This window comes from Anser anser (genome assembly GCF_964211835.1).
Source record: "Anser anser genome assembly, chromosome: 3".
Taxonomy (NCBI): domain Eukaryota; kingdom Metazoa; phylum Chordata; class Aves; order Anseriformes; family Anatidae; genus Anser; species Anser anser.
Window position 1 is genome coordinate 108061083 of NC_139722.1, and position 16339 is coordinate 108077421.

The following is a 16339-nucleotide window of genomic DNA, read 5'->3' on the forward strand; positions in this document are numbered from 1 at the left end:
GGGGTGGGGCAGCTATGTATGTAAAAGCCCCCTACAAGATGGCGTGGAGGGACTGGGAGCAGCTTTCTGTACACCAAGGTGGCATCTACAGTCTGTGGGGAGGCTTTGTAAAGACTAGCAGCAAGCAGGCATCCTCCTAGAAAAGGCCATAGGCAGAGGGGGCAGCCTCTGTAGAAACAGGGAGGTGTCTGCAAGGTCAGGGGCATTCCCTACAAGAAAGGAAGGTCTGCATGTGCAGGGGCTGCAGTCAGCTTCCTTCGGATGGGAGGCAGTGCCTATATGGTACGGGAGAAGCCCCTGTAGAAAGCAGGCAATGTTCCACAATGGGGAAACTTTATAGAAACAAAGGTTACACTCAGCAGCAGGAGACAGTAACCTATAAAGGGCAGATAGTATGTGTAAAGATCAGGGAAACCCCTGTAGGAACAAGAACCTGGCGGAGGCAACCTCTTTTAAAGTGACCCAGAAGCTCTAAGAGGAGGGGAAACCCCTATAGAAATGAAGGTTTGTGAACTCAGGGAAAGAGGTAATGAGTATAGGGACTGAGGGCAGCTGCACACAGGGACAGAGCACAAGACTTGGTCCCTGTACCTGAACGCACTGCCCACACGGACCTGCAAGGGGATAGCAGGTCTCTCATATAGGTGTGCCGTTTGCTATAGGAGGCAGTATCCCTGGACCCATGTTACACAACGCAAAGCTAGATTGCTCTTTCAGAAAAATCTTCATGCTTGTAGCTGAAAAAACACCACCACTGAGCTGGGAAATCTTCACAAAAAGCTGCAACAGGTACATGGTCAGACTATAGGGCACAGGACACCAGGCAGCACACAGACTCATTAACATCTCACAACGCTCTTAGATGAACTATTCATGTTTAATAATTTGAGTACAAGTGCAAATACAGCATTGATCTCAGCAGACAAGAAGGTTACAAGTTTTGCAAAGTGATTTCAGTGATGGAGCTGTTATTTCAACAAGACGAGAAAGTTTTCCACTGACGGTGTGGCGCCATGCTCCAGGACGACTTTCTCCGACAAGCCAGCTCTCCCCCAGCAGCACAGAGTTCAACTTTCCAGACTACTCACTTTTCAGAAGGAGGGCTATCAGTAGGGTCAAAGAAAGATTTCACACTCCTGAGCAGCCGAGTAGCAGGAGACACAAAGTCCTTGTTATACGTTGTTACCGTTGTGATTTTTAATCCTATAGGTGTATCTGTAACGACTACTTCTCGAGAGACTGAGTCCTCCGGTGGAGGATGATTTTCATTCTCTAAGGAATAGAAGAAAAAAAAAGATGTTTAGTACTAAAATGTTTCACTGCTGTGAACATTTCGGTGTTATTTCCTACCAGCAGCGTGTTGAGGAGGAGCTACAGGAGCACCAAGCACCTAGCTCGGGGCGGGCACAGCGAGCCAGCAGCACCCCCGGACACCCCCCTGCCGCATCCCCTGAGGCCGGGGTCTACGTTCAGCACCCCCGGCCCCTCAGGCGAGCCCTCCCGGCCCCGTACCGGCCCCGGCCCCGGCGCTGCGGTAGCTGTAGTGCATCATGCCGCCCAGCGCGGTCCAGCCGCCCAGCGAGTAGAGCAGGGCCCAGCGGGCGTTCCACACGGCCGCCCGCGCCGCCATCATCCGCCTGCGCCCCCGGGGGGCGGGACACGGCGGCGGCGCGGCGCCATTACGCGGCCGGGCCCGCCCCGCCCTCAAACCCTCCCTCAAACCTTCCCCGAGTGAGCGCTTAGGCAACAGCGACTGAAGTTAATTTTAATAGTTTCTGCGCAGCCCAGTGTTTTATTTCTCAAAAGTGGAAAGGAGGTAGGCCAAGGCCATGGTGCGTCCAGCCACGCTGGGGAGGGCACCGGCTATTAATGCTTTCCTTACCCGGTTTTATTTTTCATTAATACAGGTTGCTAAAATACACCGTTTAAAAGCAAAGAATGTTACAAAATAAGGTAAAGACTGCTAAGGGCTACTTTAACTCTAATTACAGTATGAAAGAGGTAGAGTAAACAATAGAGACAAAAAGGAATACAAATAAATTAATATCTAAAAGGGCAAAGTACAAAACTCTCCCCACATATTTATTTCATTCAATATTTAAAAACTGTATTCTAAAAGAGAAGGAAATGTAAAGAGATCATTCCACTTTTGTCATCAACATGATCCATGTAATTCTTCTGTTCTTGCTTCTGTCAGATCCAAGTCACGACGCACTTGAAACTGCCAGTTTCTTCAGATGGTCCATGAATACCTGGAGACTAACATCATCTGTCAGGATTGGAGCTCCTGATTCCTGCAGACAAGTTAAAAAAAATAATGAGTCTAAAATAACATTAACACCAGGGACTAACTGAAACCAAATCAGAGGTCAGCAGTCTACTAACGCTAATTGCCTATTAAATCATTCACCTTTTCCTTATAAAGGACAGACCTACTCAAAAGAGACCACTCTTTGATTACAGCACTGACAACATCCTTCAGTGCCATCTGCAGCTACAGCAAAAATGTCTCTTCTTTCTAAAGCAATAGGAAGTTTTCTGCCCAAAGCTCTACACAAACAAGATAAAAAATGTAAATACCTGTTATTTGCAGAAAAATTAGATATGTATCCATATGCTAGTTACTTTTTCCAAAAGAACAAATACACTATGTCCTAAGGGTTTTACATCAGAGTTATAGCAAATGGTGAAAACAAATTTCTATGTCAGGTCATCTAGAACCTGTAGGAGTTCCCGTATCAACTTAGCTGCATCCATCAGTAGCAGCCACCAAATACACTCTCCTGGTCTGTGCCCTACACAAGTAGCTAGCTACGTGAGAGGAAGGGAGATCAAAGGGGCAAAAGCACTGCTATTACAATTTCAACCAGTAATTCCATCATAAATCCTTTGGTGCATAGAAGTAACCTTGCTTCTTTGTACTTTGCAGCATAAAGAACTGTACTGTAAAATTTTCACTGTAAAATTTTCAAATCCAAGCACAGATGTCTTGCAAAAAGCCATTAGGTAAGAGCAGGACAAATAGAACCAGTTTGTGGCCTAATACCATGTGATGAAGCAGGACTGCCCCTATGCAGACAAATATGTAGATGTACATTTTACAGCATTCCCAAACATAAGCAGCTCTTCCATTGCTTACCTGGCCCCATGCATAGAGGTTATTGTGGGTCTGTGAAGGGTTCACTTTAGACAAGAGGAACCGGGCCTATTAAAACAAAACATGGGAAAACTGTTTTTACAAAATGGCAGACTTGTCAACTCTCATAAGACTTACGACCTTAGATACATGAATAGTGATTTTCCTCTGCTTTTACAAGCAATGTGCTAGTTTAACTTAAACAGGTTTGAAGTTCAGAAATAGCCCTGCTCCACAGACAATTTTACTGAACTTAAAACTTGGGGCATTTTCCTGTTGTCTCAAAAAGAGAGCAGCAAGTTCTGCTGATTGCATTATCTACAAAGTAACAGCAGGGAAGGGAGTTTACCACCAGGTGGTGGCAGTTCCCCATGGGCACCTCCATTTTGAAAGGGAGGACGTCACCTTGAAGGTCTGTCCAAGGGACATATCTCTGCTGCAGCAAGCGGTGCCTGCTTGGCAGGGCAGCTCTGGTTCCACGTGACACAGCCACGTCACCAGCTGCATCCCTTGCAAGTCCCCATCTGCACCGTAGAAAAGAGGTCAATGGAGAACCAGGGTAACACTCATAATATCAGAAATTAACACCAAAATTCTGGTTTGGATTACCGATTCCTGCCTCTTCACTCCTACAGACAACCACCCAGCCAGAGACAAGCACTGAACTACTGCAATTCCAGAAAGAAAAAAAATAGGAACTATTTTATATCCTCATCTGGCATCCAAGAATAAAGGAACAGATGTTCAATCATTCAGTGTGACTTATGGTCATGGCAAACTAACCGCACTCCCTGTCTTGAGTAAGTTTAGATTACGGAGCCAAGTCACTGATTTCCCACTTTTTCTTTGGGAAATAAATAAATATATTTAAGCTTTTTTTCCCCCCACCTTCCATCCTCAGATTTCAAAAGCATATCCAGAGAGTGACTGGCTTATTAAAGGAAAAAAGTGGCAGTAAGAGCTCATGAGAAAATCTATAAGCTCTGTACTTTTAAAGGCTAAATTATCACTGTATTTAACTTACAAAACCACCCCTTTCGTAAAGCAGGAAAAGACAGGTATTTGCTTTATTCAACAGAAAGAGTTCCTGAATAAACCTCCTTACCTGACTGCCCCCATGTTCCGTGTGGATGTAACGTGGCATTGGGAATCTAGTCTGCAAGATTTCCTGGGCATCATCCAGTGGGGCTTGCAGCAGGTGCTTGAAGTTTTCATATTCAGGCATGTCTTGGTAACCAGCTTTCTGCCACTGTGCAATAGTCTGTTGACAGGGAAGAAATTAAAAAGTGGTAGAGACGTCTACAAGCCTCCCCTTTTTAACTGGGGCTTCTTCAGGCAGTAGAACATTACACATGCTTCTGCTTACGGAACACGGGACAAACAAGCTTTCACTGTTCTGTCAATAATATTGTTTAGTTTCTGTCTGTTCCTTAATTTAAGAAAAGGCACTCAACACAAAATTGGGTAGCAGTCTGTGCAATACAAGAACAATTTGTTCAAAGAAAACTTCAAGGCATTATGTTTCAGCCTGCATTGACATAAAAGTACCAAGCAGCTATAAAATCACTGACATTTTGAATTTGACTCAAATTTGATTTAAATGGAGCAGCCATCGTAATACGCTATTTTCAAGTGACACTGCTAACTGACAATTGCTCCATACATAGGCAGATCACACACCTCACTCTTCCTTTGTCTAATTTTACCCAGCCGCTGAGTGTGTTACTTCACAACAGTTGAGATATGGAGACACTGGTTAAGGTAACTTCGGAAGATTTATCGTTGTTGACTCCACCATTCAACTCCTGCTCATGTCACTCACATATCCCTGCTCTCTTCTCAGAGAGAACAAACACTACGTGGAGGAATGTTGGGAGCCAATAATGGAGCTGCTGCAAGCTATCATACCAAAATTTAAGCATTCTATTAACAGTCATTAAATATCAATAGCTCAGTTCGAAAATGAAGGGAAGAGTTAAGACACCTCCAAAAAAATTCACTAATAGGAATGTTTGACCATAAGCAAAGATGAGTTCATTTAAATTCCAGTTCGATCTCGTGTTTAGGTAGAAGAAACTGCATGTGGACTACTCCCCAGGCAGGACCGAAAGGATATGAGGGGAATTAAAAAGGCATAAAAGGGACACTGCCAGAGAAAGAAGAGGAGAACAAGCCAGCTTTGGATATTGGTCTGAAGGTTCAGAAGTAGCCTGCACCTAAGTGCTTATGTCAGTGATGATGGAAGGAATACAGGAGCAGACCTCGAGAACATCCAATATTTACAAACAGAAACCGGCAAAATTCATAACTGATTTCTTTCAGAGCAGCAGTATTTTAGTGTCAAAACCCAGTAACCAACTATGTCGTGTATCTGACGAAACAAACTGCAGCTCCCTCTGCCATGCTGAGTTTCATCTTTCTCTGGCCTTTTCCAGTCACGACAAGAAAAGTTCACCTGCGTTACCAAGCTAACATGACAGCAATTGCTCACTGCAGAACACACCCTTAGCTACTCCTGTAGGGTTTCTGTGCATTACAACTGGCAACACGTATATGATGTTGTTACGCTAGCAAAGCGGTTCATTTTGTACTAACAGTGACATTGTTTGCCTGCATGGCAGGAGGAAGAGTGCAAACAGAGAGCGAGAATGCATTTCACCATACCTCACCAAGGTAAATAACTATCTGGAAGAAAGTATCCATCAATAGGATTCTGTCAGGAAGAATACTGCTGCTGTCCAAAAGCACCGGCTGCAGAAAACAAAGAAGGTCAGTCGCTACTGCGCCCTCAGAACTGTATTAACCTGCACAGCTGGGGGGGAACAGTTTGCTCAGCCACGCCTGTACAGAGGAGACTGTCGAGGGCTGCTCAGCCCATGAGAATGCCTTGCAGAGCACCATCAGCCTCCTGGGGCAGCACTGAATGGAGCAGCAGGTCCTCAGCTACTTTATGAAATGCGTGTGAAAGCAATTTCTCTGGCTATCAAATTTAGTTTGAAGTGATCTTGAGCAAAAGTTTCAAAAAAAAAAAAAATACATGGACTCTGGCAAACGCTGCCAAGAATGTTTTAAAATGTTACTCCAGCAGCTTCTGTATTTCCTTCCTGCCAGACACACTCCACTCAAGGTGGCTGTCAGAGTTTGTGCAGCAGTTTAACAGTGCTGCATAAACAGCTGAAAACAAGCAGCTGGTGAGAGATTATGACCTGCAAGGCTGAAGCTTGCTGACTTACACAGTAGAGGAGGCAGCCTCTGGCAGAGAAACAGAAGCGCTACCGAGAGCTTCAAGATTCACCAGGTGTTCGGTTTTTGGTGGTTTTTCTTTGCTGTGTATGCGTGTGCGTTTTAAAAGCCTACTGAAAGTATGATTTACATACTGAAAGAAAGCCAACTGAAAATATAATGTATATTTTACATCATCCCAAGTCACCCCCTAGTAATTACCTCGATTAAAAAAATACACAGGGGCCTTTTTGACGAACTATTATTATTCTGACTGAATGCTTGTTATCGTGGTTTGATCCACCTCTTTCTGTTAAACACAGGCTTACCTCAGGAGGTCCATGGAAAGAATAAGCATAAAGGATGGGCTGGATCATAATGAGAGACTGGGTCAAATCTTGCCTAGCAAAGTGGTGACGGTAATAAGAAGATTCATCTGGACTGTTATTGAAGACCTGCAGGAATGGGGAGCGTCGCAAATGGAACATGAACTGCAACAGAAAGATCAGCAAGAAGAGAAGTGTCAGTAAGGTCACGCTGAAAGCTCTGTACTCAGAAATTTGTATACGTGAACAACAAATTCTTTGGAAAAAAAATATCCCAGTGAACTCCTCATTACCAGTCATTTGCAGCACTCAACCACAGGACCAGCCCACCAAATTCAAAAAGCATCTGTTCCTTCCCTCGTGAATCTGAGGGATGGTACTAGATGCTTTATCATCGCTCTCACTCACCCTTGCACACTTTTCCCAGAGCTCCAAGAAGATAAATTCTTACCTGGGGATACAAAGAAAATGATTCCGACAATCTGAAGGAGTTGGGATCATCTTTGTTGTATTGTCCAAATTTCTGACACTGTAGGAAGCAAAATGCATATTTGGTTATCTCTCCCTCACACACATCCGTCAGCAATAACATGTTTTTAAACAGAGCAACCAAGTCATGAATGCAACAACAAGAAGTAAAATAAGAATACCCTTTAAATTTGTTACATATGTCAGTGACTTCTTTATCTAACTGGAATGAGAATGACGACTTACTAAGAAAAATCTAGAATTTTGAATCTAGATTCAAAGTTATCTAAGAATGAAAGAAATAGTGCTTCTAGTACCATCCATTTTTCCATTGGATCAGGAATACTACATCACACTTTAGCTACTTTGTACACTACGAAACACTTCAGCATCAACTCCGCTTCCTTCTAGAGCAGCAGCAAACTGGAATTTCACTAACTGCTTCACTGAAAATAAGAAGCATCCTTACCAAAATTTATCAATTTAAAACCTCTTTATCAACTATAAATGACTCCACAACCATTTCAGCATGTGGCATGCCCATGTGTGTTTCAGTACTCAAATTCCTATCTGACACTGGCTGTTTTTTTTCAGTTTTTGATGTGCCATAACTGTTAGTATCAAATCTGCACAGGTGTTCAGAAAAAGCTGGAACTGACTTGGTTTAAGGCAGCTTAAGCCTGTGGAATCTGAAGAAAGAGACATTATGAGGACACAGGACAATGCCATTAGCTGGGAAGTGACAACTCCTCTCAAGTTTGCACTGGTGAGAGCCCATCTGAATGCTGGGTCCAGTTTGAGGCTTCCCGGTGCAAGACATAAGAAGACGTACTGAAGTGAGCCTAGCAGATGGGGCTGGAGCACCCAATGCAGGAACAGAGGCTGAAGAAGCTGGGTTTGTTCAGCCTAGTGAAGTGGGATCTGGGGTCATACTGTGCTGTCTGCAACTACCTAATGGGTAGCTGTAGAAATGGAAATTCTGACCGCAAAAAGTAGTAAGTCACAGTAACTGCAATCAATCACTGAAACAGGCTATCAAGAAGCAAGACAACCTCCATCCTTGGAGATCTTCAAAACTCACGTGAACAAGACCCAGAGCAACCTGCTGCAATACAAAACTAGCCCTGCTTGAACAGGGTGTTGAGACCTCCAGAGGTCCCTTCCCACCTGCATTATCGTGGTTCCACTATCACTTCTTTCATCTCAGGTTTGGCCCTTTCAGCACAATGGGATGCTTACCTAACCCACCACAAATTTACCAATCATATCGTCTTCCAAATATCACATACTACAACTATGGGACTGTGATCAGAACACAATGAAACAAGTCAACCTGGAAAAAGAATGGTGTTTTCATTCCAATAGACCACTTTTATTTGAATTAAGACTGCACTCAACCGCAGCCTACTGGTCTTACCAGTCTGATCAGCTGCCTGTCCAGCCACCGCAGGACATCAGGTCCCTCCTCAGATTCAGCTCTGTACACACCTAGTCGCGCCATCAGCACAGCAGCTGCTTCCTGGTCAAACGCAGCTTCTATGTGCTGGAGTTGACTCTGTGCATCTGCCCAGCTGAAGGATTAGTAAAGGGTTAGTGCATTCATCTTCAGCAAAACCCAAACCAGATTTATTCCCCCGTGCCAAATACTCTTGTGGCCAATGCATGCAATAAAAGGCTAAAGCAATTCCAGCACAGACTGTGCTGAAGTTTCTGCCATTCTGCCAAAGAACTGGCACGAGATACTCACTTTCTGGCTATGGTGGTGACACGAATGCGTTTCTGTGTACTGGAGTGTTGATACTGAGTGACAAACTGCACTGCCCCTCGGCCTCCCTGAGGAATCGGTGCATTGTGCTGCAAATGAAATAAGGTAAGCCTTCAATACAGGCTGCCTTTGCCATAGCTCTGTACACTACAGGAACAACTCCAGGGCATCAACTGAATAATCGTAGAATAAGTTCAAGCTTGAGATGGACAAGAGAAGAGAAAAACATCTGCTTGTGAGCCATCTCATATTACAACTTAGAGGATCAATTCTCCAAGAATTTGAAAGCAATTGTCCTTTTATTCTCCAGAGCACCTAATAGCAAAAAGACTATTTCTTCTTTGCAAATGAATGCCATCAGAAGAAGACAAGAAGAAAGAATGCAGTTCTTGTACAAAGTAAAAACGTCATGCAATTTATGCACATGGAAACAACCTCTAAGAAAATTACTTTGGCACTTTACAACCATCCATCGACAACACAAGCAATGCCATTTCATTTCCTGGCCCTGTTACAACTACTCAGCTTGTAAAAATGAAGACTAAAAAGAGAAAAACAAGGGCTGACCTGATTTACCACTTCAAAGTAAATGGCCAGAGTTGTGCTGGGATCCAAACTACAAATTTTCCATTGAGATGTTCCTCCAATTCCAAGTTCCTGCACAGAATTGAAGAGAAAAGAGCCTTTTTGTCTCTGGCAGTGGGTAAGGCAAGCCGTTAAATTCCGATCAGAGATACAAGTCGTGGCAGTCCTTCTGCATTTCTCATCTTCTGGGTATGGATTAAGTTACTGAAGGGCATGCGGTTACAAGGAGATTTTTACAGGGCAAGAACTTAATCTAGGAAAAAATGCCTTTTCCTGGGGATGTTTCCAAATCGCTCTTCTTGAAAACTCTCACATTCTAGCTGACCTGTAGGTCTAGCCAGAAATTTTGCAGTTTCCTACTTCAGTATGGTTTTTTTGGTTTTGTTTTGTTTTGTTTTTCCATATTGGAAACTTACATTTTCAGAAACACATGGTCCTTTAGCATTCAAGGATACACATGGTCCAATAGCTCCTGCAATTTTCAGCTCCCTAGAGGTCTAGAACAAGGTCAAAAAAGTTTTCAAAAAAAAAAAGTTAGTAGAACAGAACATACACAGACTGAATCAGCTGCTCAGCTTTTATCATAAATTGAACGTACATGGCTACCAGGAAAAGCATCTTTGAGTACCTTCCCAGGTCACCTACTGCTACAGCTAGTGAACATAAAATGTGGCCACGTAGGTACTCTTAACAGTGGAGATATATCCATAGTCACCATGAGAGAGTACGAAATGTTACTTGCTGAATGAGGAAAAGCAAAGTTCAGAATTTTACTTTTAAGAAAGAAAAAAAAAATTAATAAGCTTTCAAACAAAAATCCCTCCACTCAATCCGTTATGGTACTTCTTCCAAAACAGGCACTTCAGCTGACCTCAAACACATAGAAAATTCTACAACACAGATACTTAATCAACTTTTCCAATCAACAGCACTTGCATTTTCCCATTGACGTCAGCCAATTTAACTGAACTCTCACCTTCACTTCCAAACTTGCACCAAAAGCCATCCGAAAGTCCCCATTGAACCCTTTGTTAAAAACGCGCTGGAAGGTCTGCTTGAAGAGAGAAGTGTTGAAGGAGTCTCCCATCACCATGTGTCCTCTAAGAGGAAAATAAAAAGATAAAAAGAAATTGAAACAATTAGAAACTAGAAGTAAATCACAAAGGATACACCCCTCCCCAACTCTCATGCATGCAAACACGGGCAGAAACTGTTTTAAAAGCATGCGTTTGCATAGGTAGAATTCGTATTAGAGAACACAGATTAATGAATGCCTCCAAAGCCAGACAAGCTAATGCTCCGTCTTTGCCAGCTTGCTTTCTCAACTGTGTATCTTGCCATCCCTTCAGCTGCCTTAAAAATGCTCATGTTCCAGGGGTTACAAATATCTCAACCCAGAGAACTCTGCTCAGCCTACTCCCCCTGAGAAAGCAAAATGAACTGTTAAGCAGAGAAAATCTTGCCCACACAAAGAAAGCTTCTGCCCTCCGTGCCTGAAGCTCTGCTCTTCTGATGGTGCTTCAGTCATGCACGCACCACAGTGCATGGAATCTGCATCCCATCAATTCTGTGAAGGGCGCTGGTTACCTGCCAAGGCGTTTGAAGGAGGCAAAAGGCATTTGCAAAAGACATGTTGCACCATGCTTTAGAATACCTTTCTCAAAAGCAGGACATCAAGTTTTCTACCAGCAGTGTTAATTCATGTGCTACTTTGAGACTTCAGAAATGTGGACTGGGATCAGGGGATGTTTGCCATATAACTCCTGGCAAATTCAAACCACAGTTTAGAATAAAACGACAAAAATCTCTCCCTTTCCTCTTGATAGCAAACTAACTGCTTTCTGAGCCATTTTCCCCCTCCAAAAAAGTGCAGGTGCCACCTTTGTGTTTCCTGCTGTGAACATACCCGGTGAGGTTTGCACAACATTTCATCTCCAGCAGCCCGGTCTGATCCAGGGCGCAGGCGTAGATGTCGATGCAGTGCCCGTTGGCTGCAGTGCGGTTGGCCAGAGTCTCATAGTGCTGGGGAGAAGAGACAACGCACACAGCGTTGAGGATGCTGCATCAGGCAACGTTTCTTCTGCTCTCCGGCCAAGGACAACACATTGAAGCACAAAGCACAAACTAAGCCAATACCAGCACTGTAAAAGGTAAACAGCTCTCTGCCTGAGCACACTTCTCCCTCCCTGGATAAGCTTGAATTGCAAGTCACAGGTACAGAGAAGACATGAACTGCTACCCTCATCCAAGCACGGACTCTATCAGTGATAACATACTAGAAATTCAAAGGTTTCTAGATGATAGTAAAGAGGACACGTATGATACTGCTTCCTCTAAGCTGCCGGGCACATCTCATGCCTGAATTTTTGACTGTTCTTTCATATGTCAGGAGATAAAGGACCCTTTGTGGAAGCTACCAGTTCTTGGGAGAACAGGCTTTATTTTCCCCTCTTCCCTGAAGAAGATACAAAGCTCTCCACCCACCATCAGCTAGGAAATAACACTGAAATACTTCTCTGAGAAGGCACAACACCAGGCCGGAGAAGTAACTGGCAGCAAGTCTCTTTCACCATTCCCTTGACCTTAACACACAGAAAGACTCGTACATTTCATGGACACACACAAATATATGTGTGTTGTATGTGTTATATAACGGACAGACTGTTCCCATAGCAAGAAAGTAAGATGTTTGCTCCCTGAAGAAGGATATTGGGCAGCTGTCTACATGGGTTTGTGTCATGTCCCAACACTCAGAACGCTGTTTTTGTCTTTAAACACACCATGCCATGCAACACGCCTAAGCTGCTGCGTGTGCCTTTGCCCCCAGCTGACACCAGCACCTACTTTGGTGGCCTTCTTCATGAACCTTGCGTTGTCCTTCTCTATGTCATGCCACGAACGAATGGGTGTCTTCAGTTCATCTCCCACCACCATGCCCGGTCCTTGCGTTGGTGGCCCACCTGTAAACAGCATTATTCTGGCCCCTGTGTTTGGAAACGTGCCCTAAAATAAAAATAAGGCCTTACATTAGAGAGCAGGGAGAGGAAGAGGGTGTTTAAAAAGGACAATACTTTCTTTAGAGAAGCATCTGCTTGCTCTTCTGCAATATCATTAGGAACCCATCGCTGTCAGAGGCAGCCTTGACAAACAGCAGTGCATTTCCTGTCGGGCACCCTCTGGTTTAGGCTCAAGCTACATGAAGCTTCACAACAGGAAGTAGGCAGTTTCTGTTCTTTCTACATATATCTCAGATGACGCTCGGATAAACCCAGTACATGCAAGCAACTCCACGTGGCCATATGCACAAGGATCAGAGACCTTTAAACACCTGCATCTTCTGTAATGTAATTTACATTTAGATGTAAATTCCCAGCCCACTCTACACCAGCTGGTGTTAACTCTTGTCAAATGCCAGTAAAGACAAAACGCACCGCTGCATCCCAACGTAAAGGGGACGCAAACCAAGCTGGACTGAGGCCTGCACGTGTCTCAGCAAAGACAGCTCATCTCGAAGAAACAGCAGCAGTTAGAGTACCTCTAACAAGCCAACAGCAATTGAAAGAGCTACTCCAGTGGAACGTAAAGGCCTCTTTCCCTGGGTCACTGGCCACGGGTCCCTTTGCAGTTCTCCCAGGAGATCTGTTAAATTCATGTCAATCTTATGAACTGGCTGCAGAAACCTGAAAAAAAAATAAAATGAAATGTTTTCCTGCTTACAAATCCTTTCAGTTTAAGAGAAGAAAAGTGCCTCTGTTCCTAGCACGCTTAAATTGCGCTGAGACAGAGTTATCAGAAGCAAAAAGTCATGTGGCACACTCCTTCATGTACAAACTTTCCTAGATAACAGGCCCGGGCAAAATAAAAGAACTGACCAAAGCAAGTCATCAGGAACCAAGGAGAAAGCAAAAATCACACGAAGCATAGGAAAGGGGCTTCAATGGTGATTTTGTATACCAAAACACATTGAAAAAGAGGAGCTGAGGAAGAAAACACTGTATTCAACAAAGGCAAATACAGCTTCATTGTTCACGGTCACTGCCTGCCTGCCAATCTTTTTTTGGACTTGATTAGGCAAGGAATAGAAGGTGACAGGTAGAAATGTTACTCAGACAAGGTCCCTGTTGGCCGGTGAACCAAAAGACCCTTGCTCTAAACACATACAACCCCTGAACAATATGCATTCCAAAGGCTGCTACCTTACGCTTTTCAAGTAGAAATCCAGCCCAAATGGCAATTACATTCTTGCAACTGCAAAACCAAGATACTACAGAAGTATAAGGCATTGCTCTAGTAAATCCCATCCATACATATCCCATGACAGAGGGAAGTAACTGTGACAAGACAATACCATTTAAGTCTCCTTACAAAAGTTCCTCTTAAGAAACCTAGGTTTAGAAGTGTGATCCCAAAGGGTCATAGAACATCTTCCCTGCTCTTCTGCTGTGTTGATGAAGCACTTACCTGCTTGAAATAGCAGGTTGCTCCTGAGTCTGAAGAGGTCTTCCTTGTTGAACGGGGACAGCTGGCCTTGAAAGCCCAAGCATATCCTACGGAACAGGAAAAAAGAGGTAGAGGAGGTGTAATATTCAAACACTAAACATTATTTGTTGTCAAGCAATATAGACCATGGCCTGCAGTGCCGTGGCACTAAGTAAATTAAAAACTGTGAAATAACAAATCTTTACATCCCCATTAAGAAATCATCAATAGATTTTTTATATCTTGCATGATGGATCTACCTTGGACAAGCTTCTAAACATTCGCAATGACAAAAAGACAGTAGAGGCACTAGGAAGGTAATGGCATAACAAAGAGCACTGAACCTTCCTTCCTCCCTCAGAGCTTGAAAGACAGCAGTGGTGTCAACAGAGCTAACAGGAACAAGCCACTGGCCTAACAGTTGGCAGGACATACCTGTATTTGCTTAGCCGTCAGGTCTTTTGTGCCCCTAAAGACGTAGCTCTTGGAAATCCCTTCACAGCTCAATTCGTGAACCTGGACCATTCTGCCAAAAGTGATAAGCCCCACCAGAGCATCAGCAGGCAGCAGACTCAGGGACATCTGCAGGGACTCCTTCAGTGCCTGCAAGTCCTCCTCTTCCAAGCACGTGTCAACAACATACAGGAAGATCAACGGTGTCTGTGGACCTCGCTAGGCGGAAAGAGATGGGTTTACTAGGCACGTACATATGCTCGATGACACTTATTATCATGACTCCAGTCAAAGAATAAAATGAGCCCTATCTTAAGCATCTTATATAAGTCACACTTATTTCCGTTATCTTAATTAAAACAAATACATACAGAAGATATCACAAACAAGACAGCTCTGGGGGCTGCAAACTTGCCTATGACTCACCTGCACGATATATTCAATTGTTGAAAACTGAGGCATAAGCTCAGCTGGTTGATTGACTTCAGATATGCCTGCATAGGCTGGAGGGAACTGAAAAACAGAACCAAAAATTAGGACAAGGAATTTGCCGGGCAGAAATGTAGGGCCCTCCTCTGCAGTACAGAGGCTGCCCTGCTTGTGATGTGGTTATTCAACTTTTTATTTACTACCACCATGCCAACCTGATTAATTCATGACAAGAGCCCTGTATTGCTGCTTTCCTAAGCACAGACAACAGCGGCCAGCAGTACAGACAGCACTTACTCATTCCACTGTAAGCAAAAGGCAAAATGTCACATAAAACAGGCTCATTAACAAGTACTCTGTCCTGGGTTCATTAAGGGAAAAAGGCCAAGAGATGAAACCTAGAGAGGTGGAATTTCTGCTCTTTTTAACATCCTTTGCCAGGGGAGGCCATCAATAAAACGCTCACCGAAAACATAGAACGGCTGAGGCTTTTTTCAACATACCTGATTTCTCTGAAAACAGAAGTTACAAGCCCAGAGCTTGGCCCGATAGTCAACCTGGCTGCAGGGAAAAGGTGAGGCATTAGTATAACTGTAGGAACAATCTTACAACCCAGCTTCACAGTTACCTACGCTGCTTCACAGCGCCGAAGAAGAAACAAAATACCAGACACTACAGCTCCAATGACAGGGTTGGAGGGATTCAGACTCTTGTTCTAATGCCAGAAAGACTGTTACCTCAGCCAGCCTGTCTGCTTCCAGGCTTGTCAGCACGAGGGACCACCAACAGCTCTCCGAAGCTCTGGCTTTGGTAGGCAAAAGTTTACATCTTATTATTCTTTTGCTATGCTTGGGCCTATCTCAGTGATCCTATTGTTTGTATAGCTGCAGTACACAAGCGCTCCAGTCACAGAGCAGCAGAAGCCACCCACCCACATCCTGTACAAACACAGAACAAACTGCACCAAGGAGTTTACTCTTCTCAGCCCAATACATACAATAATTGCTAGTGCAGTAAAGCCTAGCCACACTCCTATTTCATGGGCTTGATGTCTTCCTACTTCCTCTAACTAGTTTCCCTCCTTTTTCCTCAGCCCGATGCTATGCTCCAAGTAAACATAATCACCGCATGATTTCGGGACAAAGATTTCATCTTAAATTCTTAGCAAAACTGCGAAGAAAACCTAGACGCTCATATCGGAGATGACCTACAACCAACAGGATGTGTATAAAGCAGGAAACCAAATGAACACGACGGCCCACAGGACAATATCAGTAAAACTGGCATCTATCTTTGTTCTATGTTTCATCATCCACCACAAAACTCTCTGGGATGGTAACAGGATTGGCTGTTTCCACGTTACCTTCAGCTTAACAGCCCTCCTGAAGACAACCCTCTCTCCTCAGGTTCTGGCAGCTCCAGCTATAAGCTGGCATCTACCATATCCAGCTAGGCATGCGTGGCTTTTAACACACT

The 16339-nt window shown here is 43.9% G+C and overlaps 2 protein-coding genes across 4 annotated transcripts in view; both read right to left on the reverse strand.

The window, feature by feature from the left end:
* Positions 1 to 858: 858 nt before the first annotated feature.
* Positions 859 to 1672, reverse strand: SMIM26 (small integral membrane protein 26). Its single transcript, XM_083827874.1, has 2 exons — positions 1513 to 1672; positions 859 to 1272 (listed from the first exon to the last, which is right to left on the reverse strand). The coding sequence occupies exons 1-2, from the start codon at positions 1631 to 1633 to the stop codon at positions 1085 to 1087; spliced, it is 309 nt and encodes a 102-aa protein (XP_083684000.1). The 5' UTR covers positions 1634 to 1672; the 3' UTR covers positions 859 to 1084.
* An 87-nt stretch (positions 1673 to 1759) lies between these two features.
* Positions 1760 to 16339, reverse strand: part of SEC23B (SEC23 homolog B, COPII coat complex component) — a 57119-nt gene continuing 42539 nt past the window's right edge. For all 3 annotated transcript variants that reach the window (XM_083827867.1, XM_083827868.1, XM_083827866.1), the window contains 18 exons: positions 15367 to 15424; positions 14861 to 14947; positions 14417 to 14653; positions 13964 to 14049; positions 13038 to 13182; positions 12347 to 12505; positions 11409 to 11524; positions 10479 to 10602; positions 9919 to 9999; positions 9485 to 9574; positions 8900 to 9006; positions 8570 to 8723; positions 7136 to 7213; positions 6688 to 6849; positions 5801 to 5887; positions 4242 to 4397; positions 3140 to 3205; positions 1760 to 2294 (listed from right to left, as the gene is read on the reverse strand). In XM_083827867.1, coding sequence (XP_083683993.1) covers positions 2205 to 2294; positions 3140 to 3205; positions 4242 to 4397; positions 5801 to 5887; positions 6688 to 6849; positions 7136 to 7213; positions 8570 to 8723; positions 8900 to 9006; positions 9485 to 9574; positions 9919 to 9999; positions 10479 to 10602; positions 11409 to 11524; positions 12347 to 12505; positions 13038 to 13182; positions 13964 to 14049; positions 14417 to 14653; positions 14861 to 14947; positions 15367 to 15424 — 2083 coding nt within the window. In that variant the 3' untranslated portion in view covers positions 1760 to 2204. The remainder of the gene's footprint in view (positions 2295 to 3139; positions 3206 to 4241; positions 4398 to 5800; positions 5888 to 6687; positions 6850 to 7135; positions 7214 to 8569; positions 8724 to 8899; positions 9007 to 9484; positions 9575 to 9918; positions 10000 to 10478; positions 10603 to 11408; positions 11525 to 12346; positions 12506 to 13037; positions 13183 to 13963; positions 14050 to 14416; positions 14654 to 14860; positions 14948 to 15366; positions 15425 to 16339) is intronic.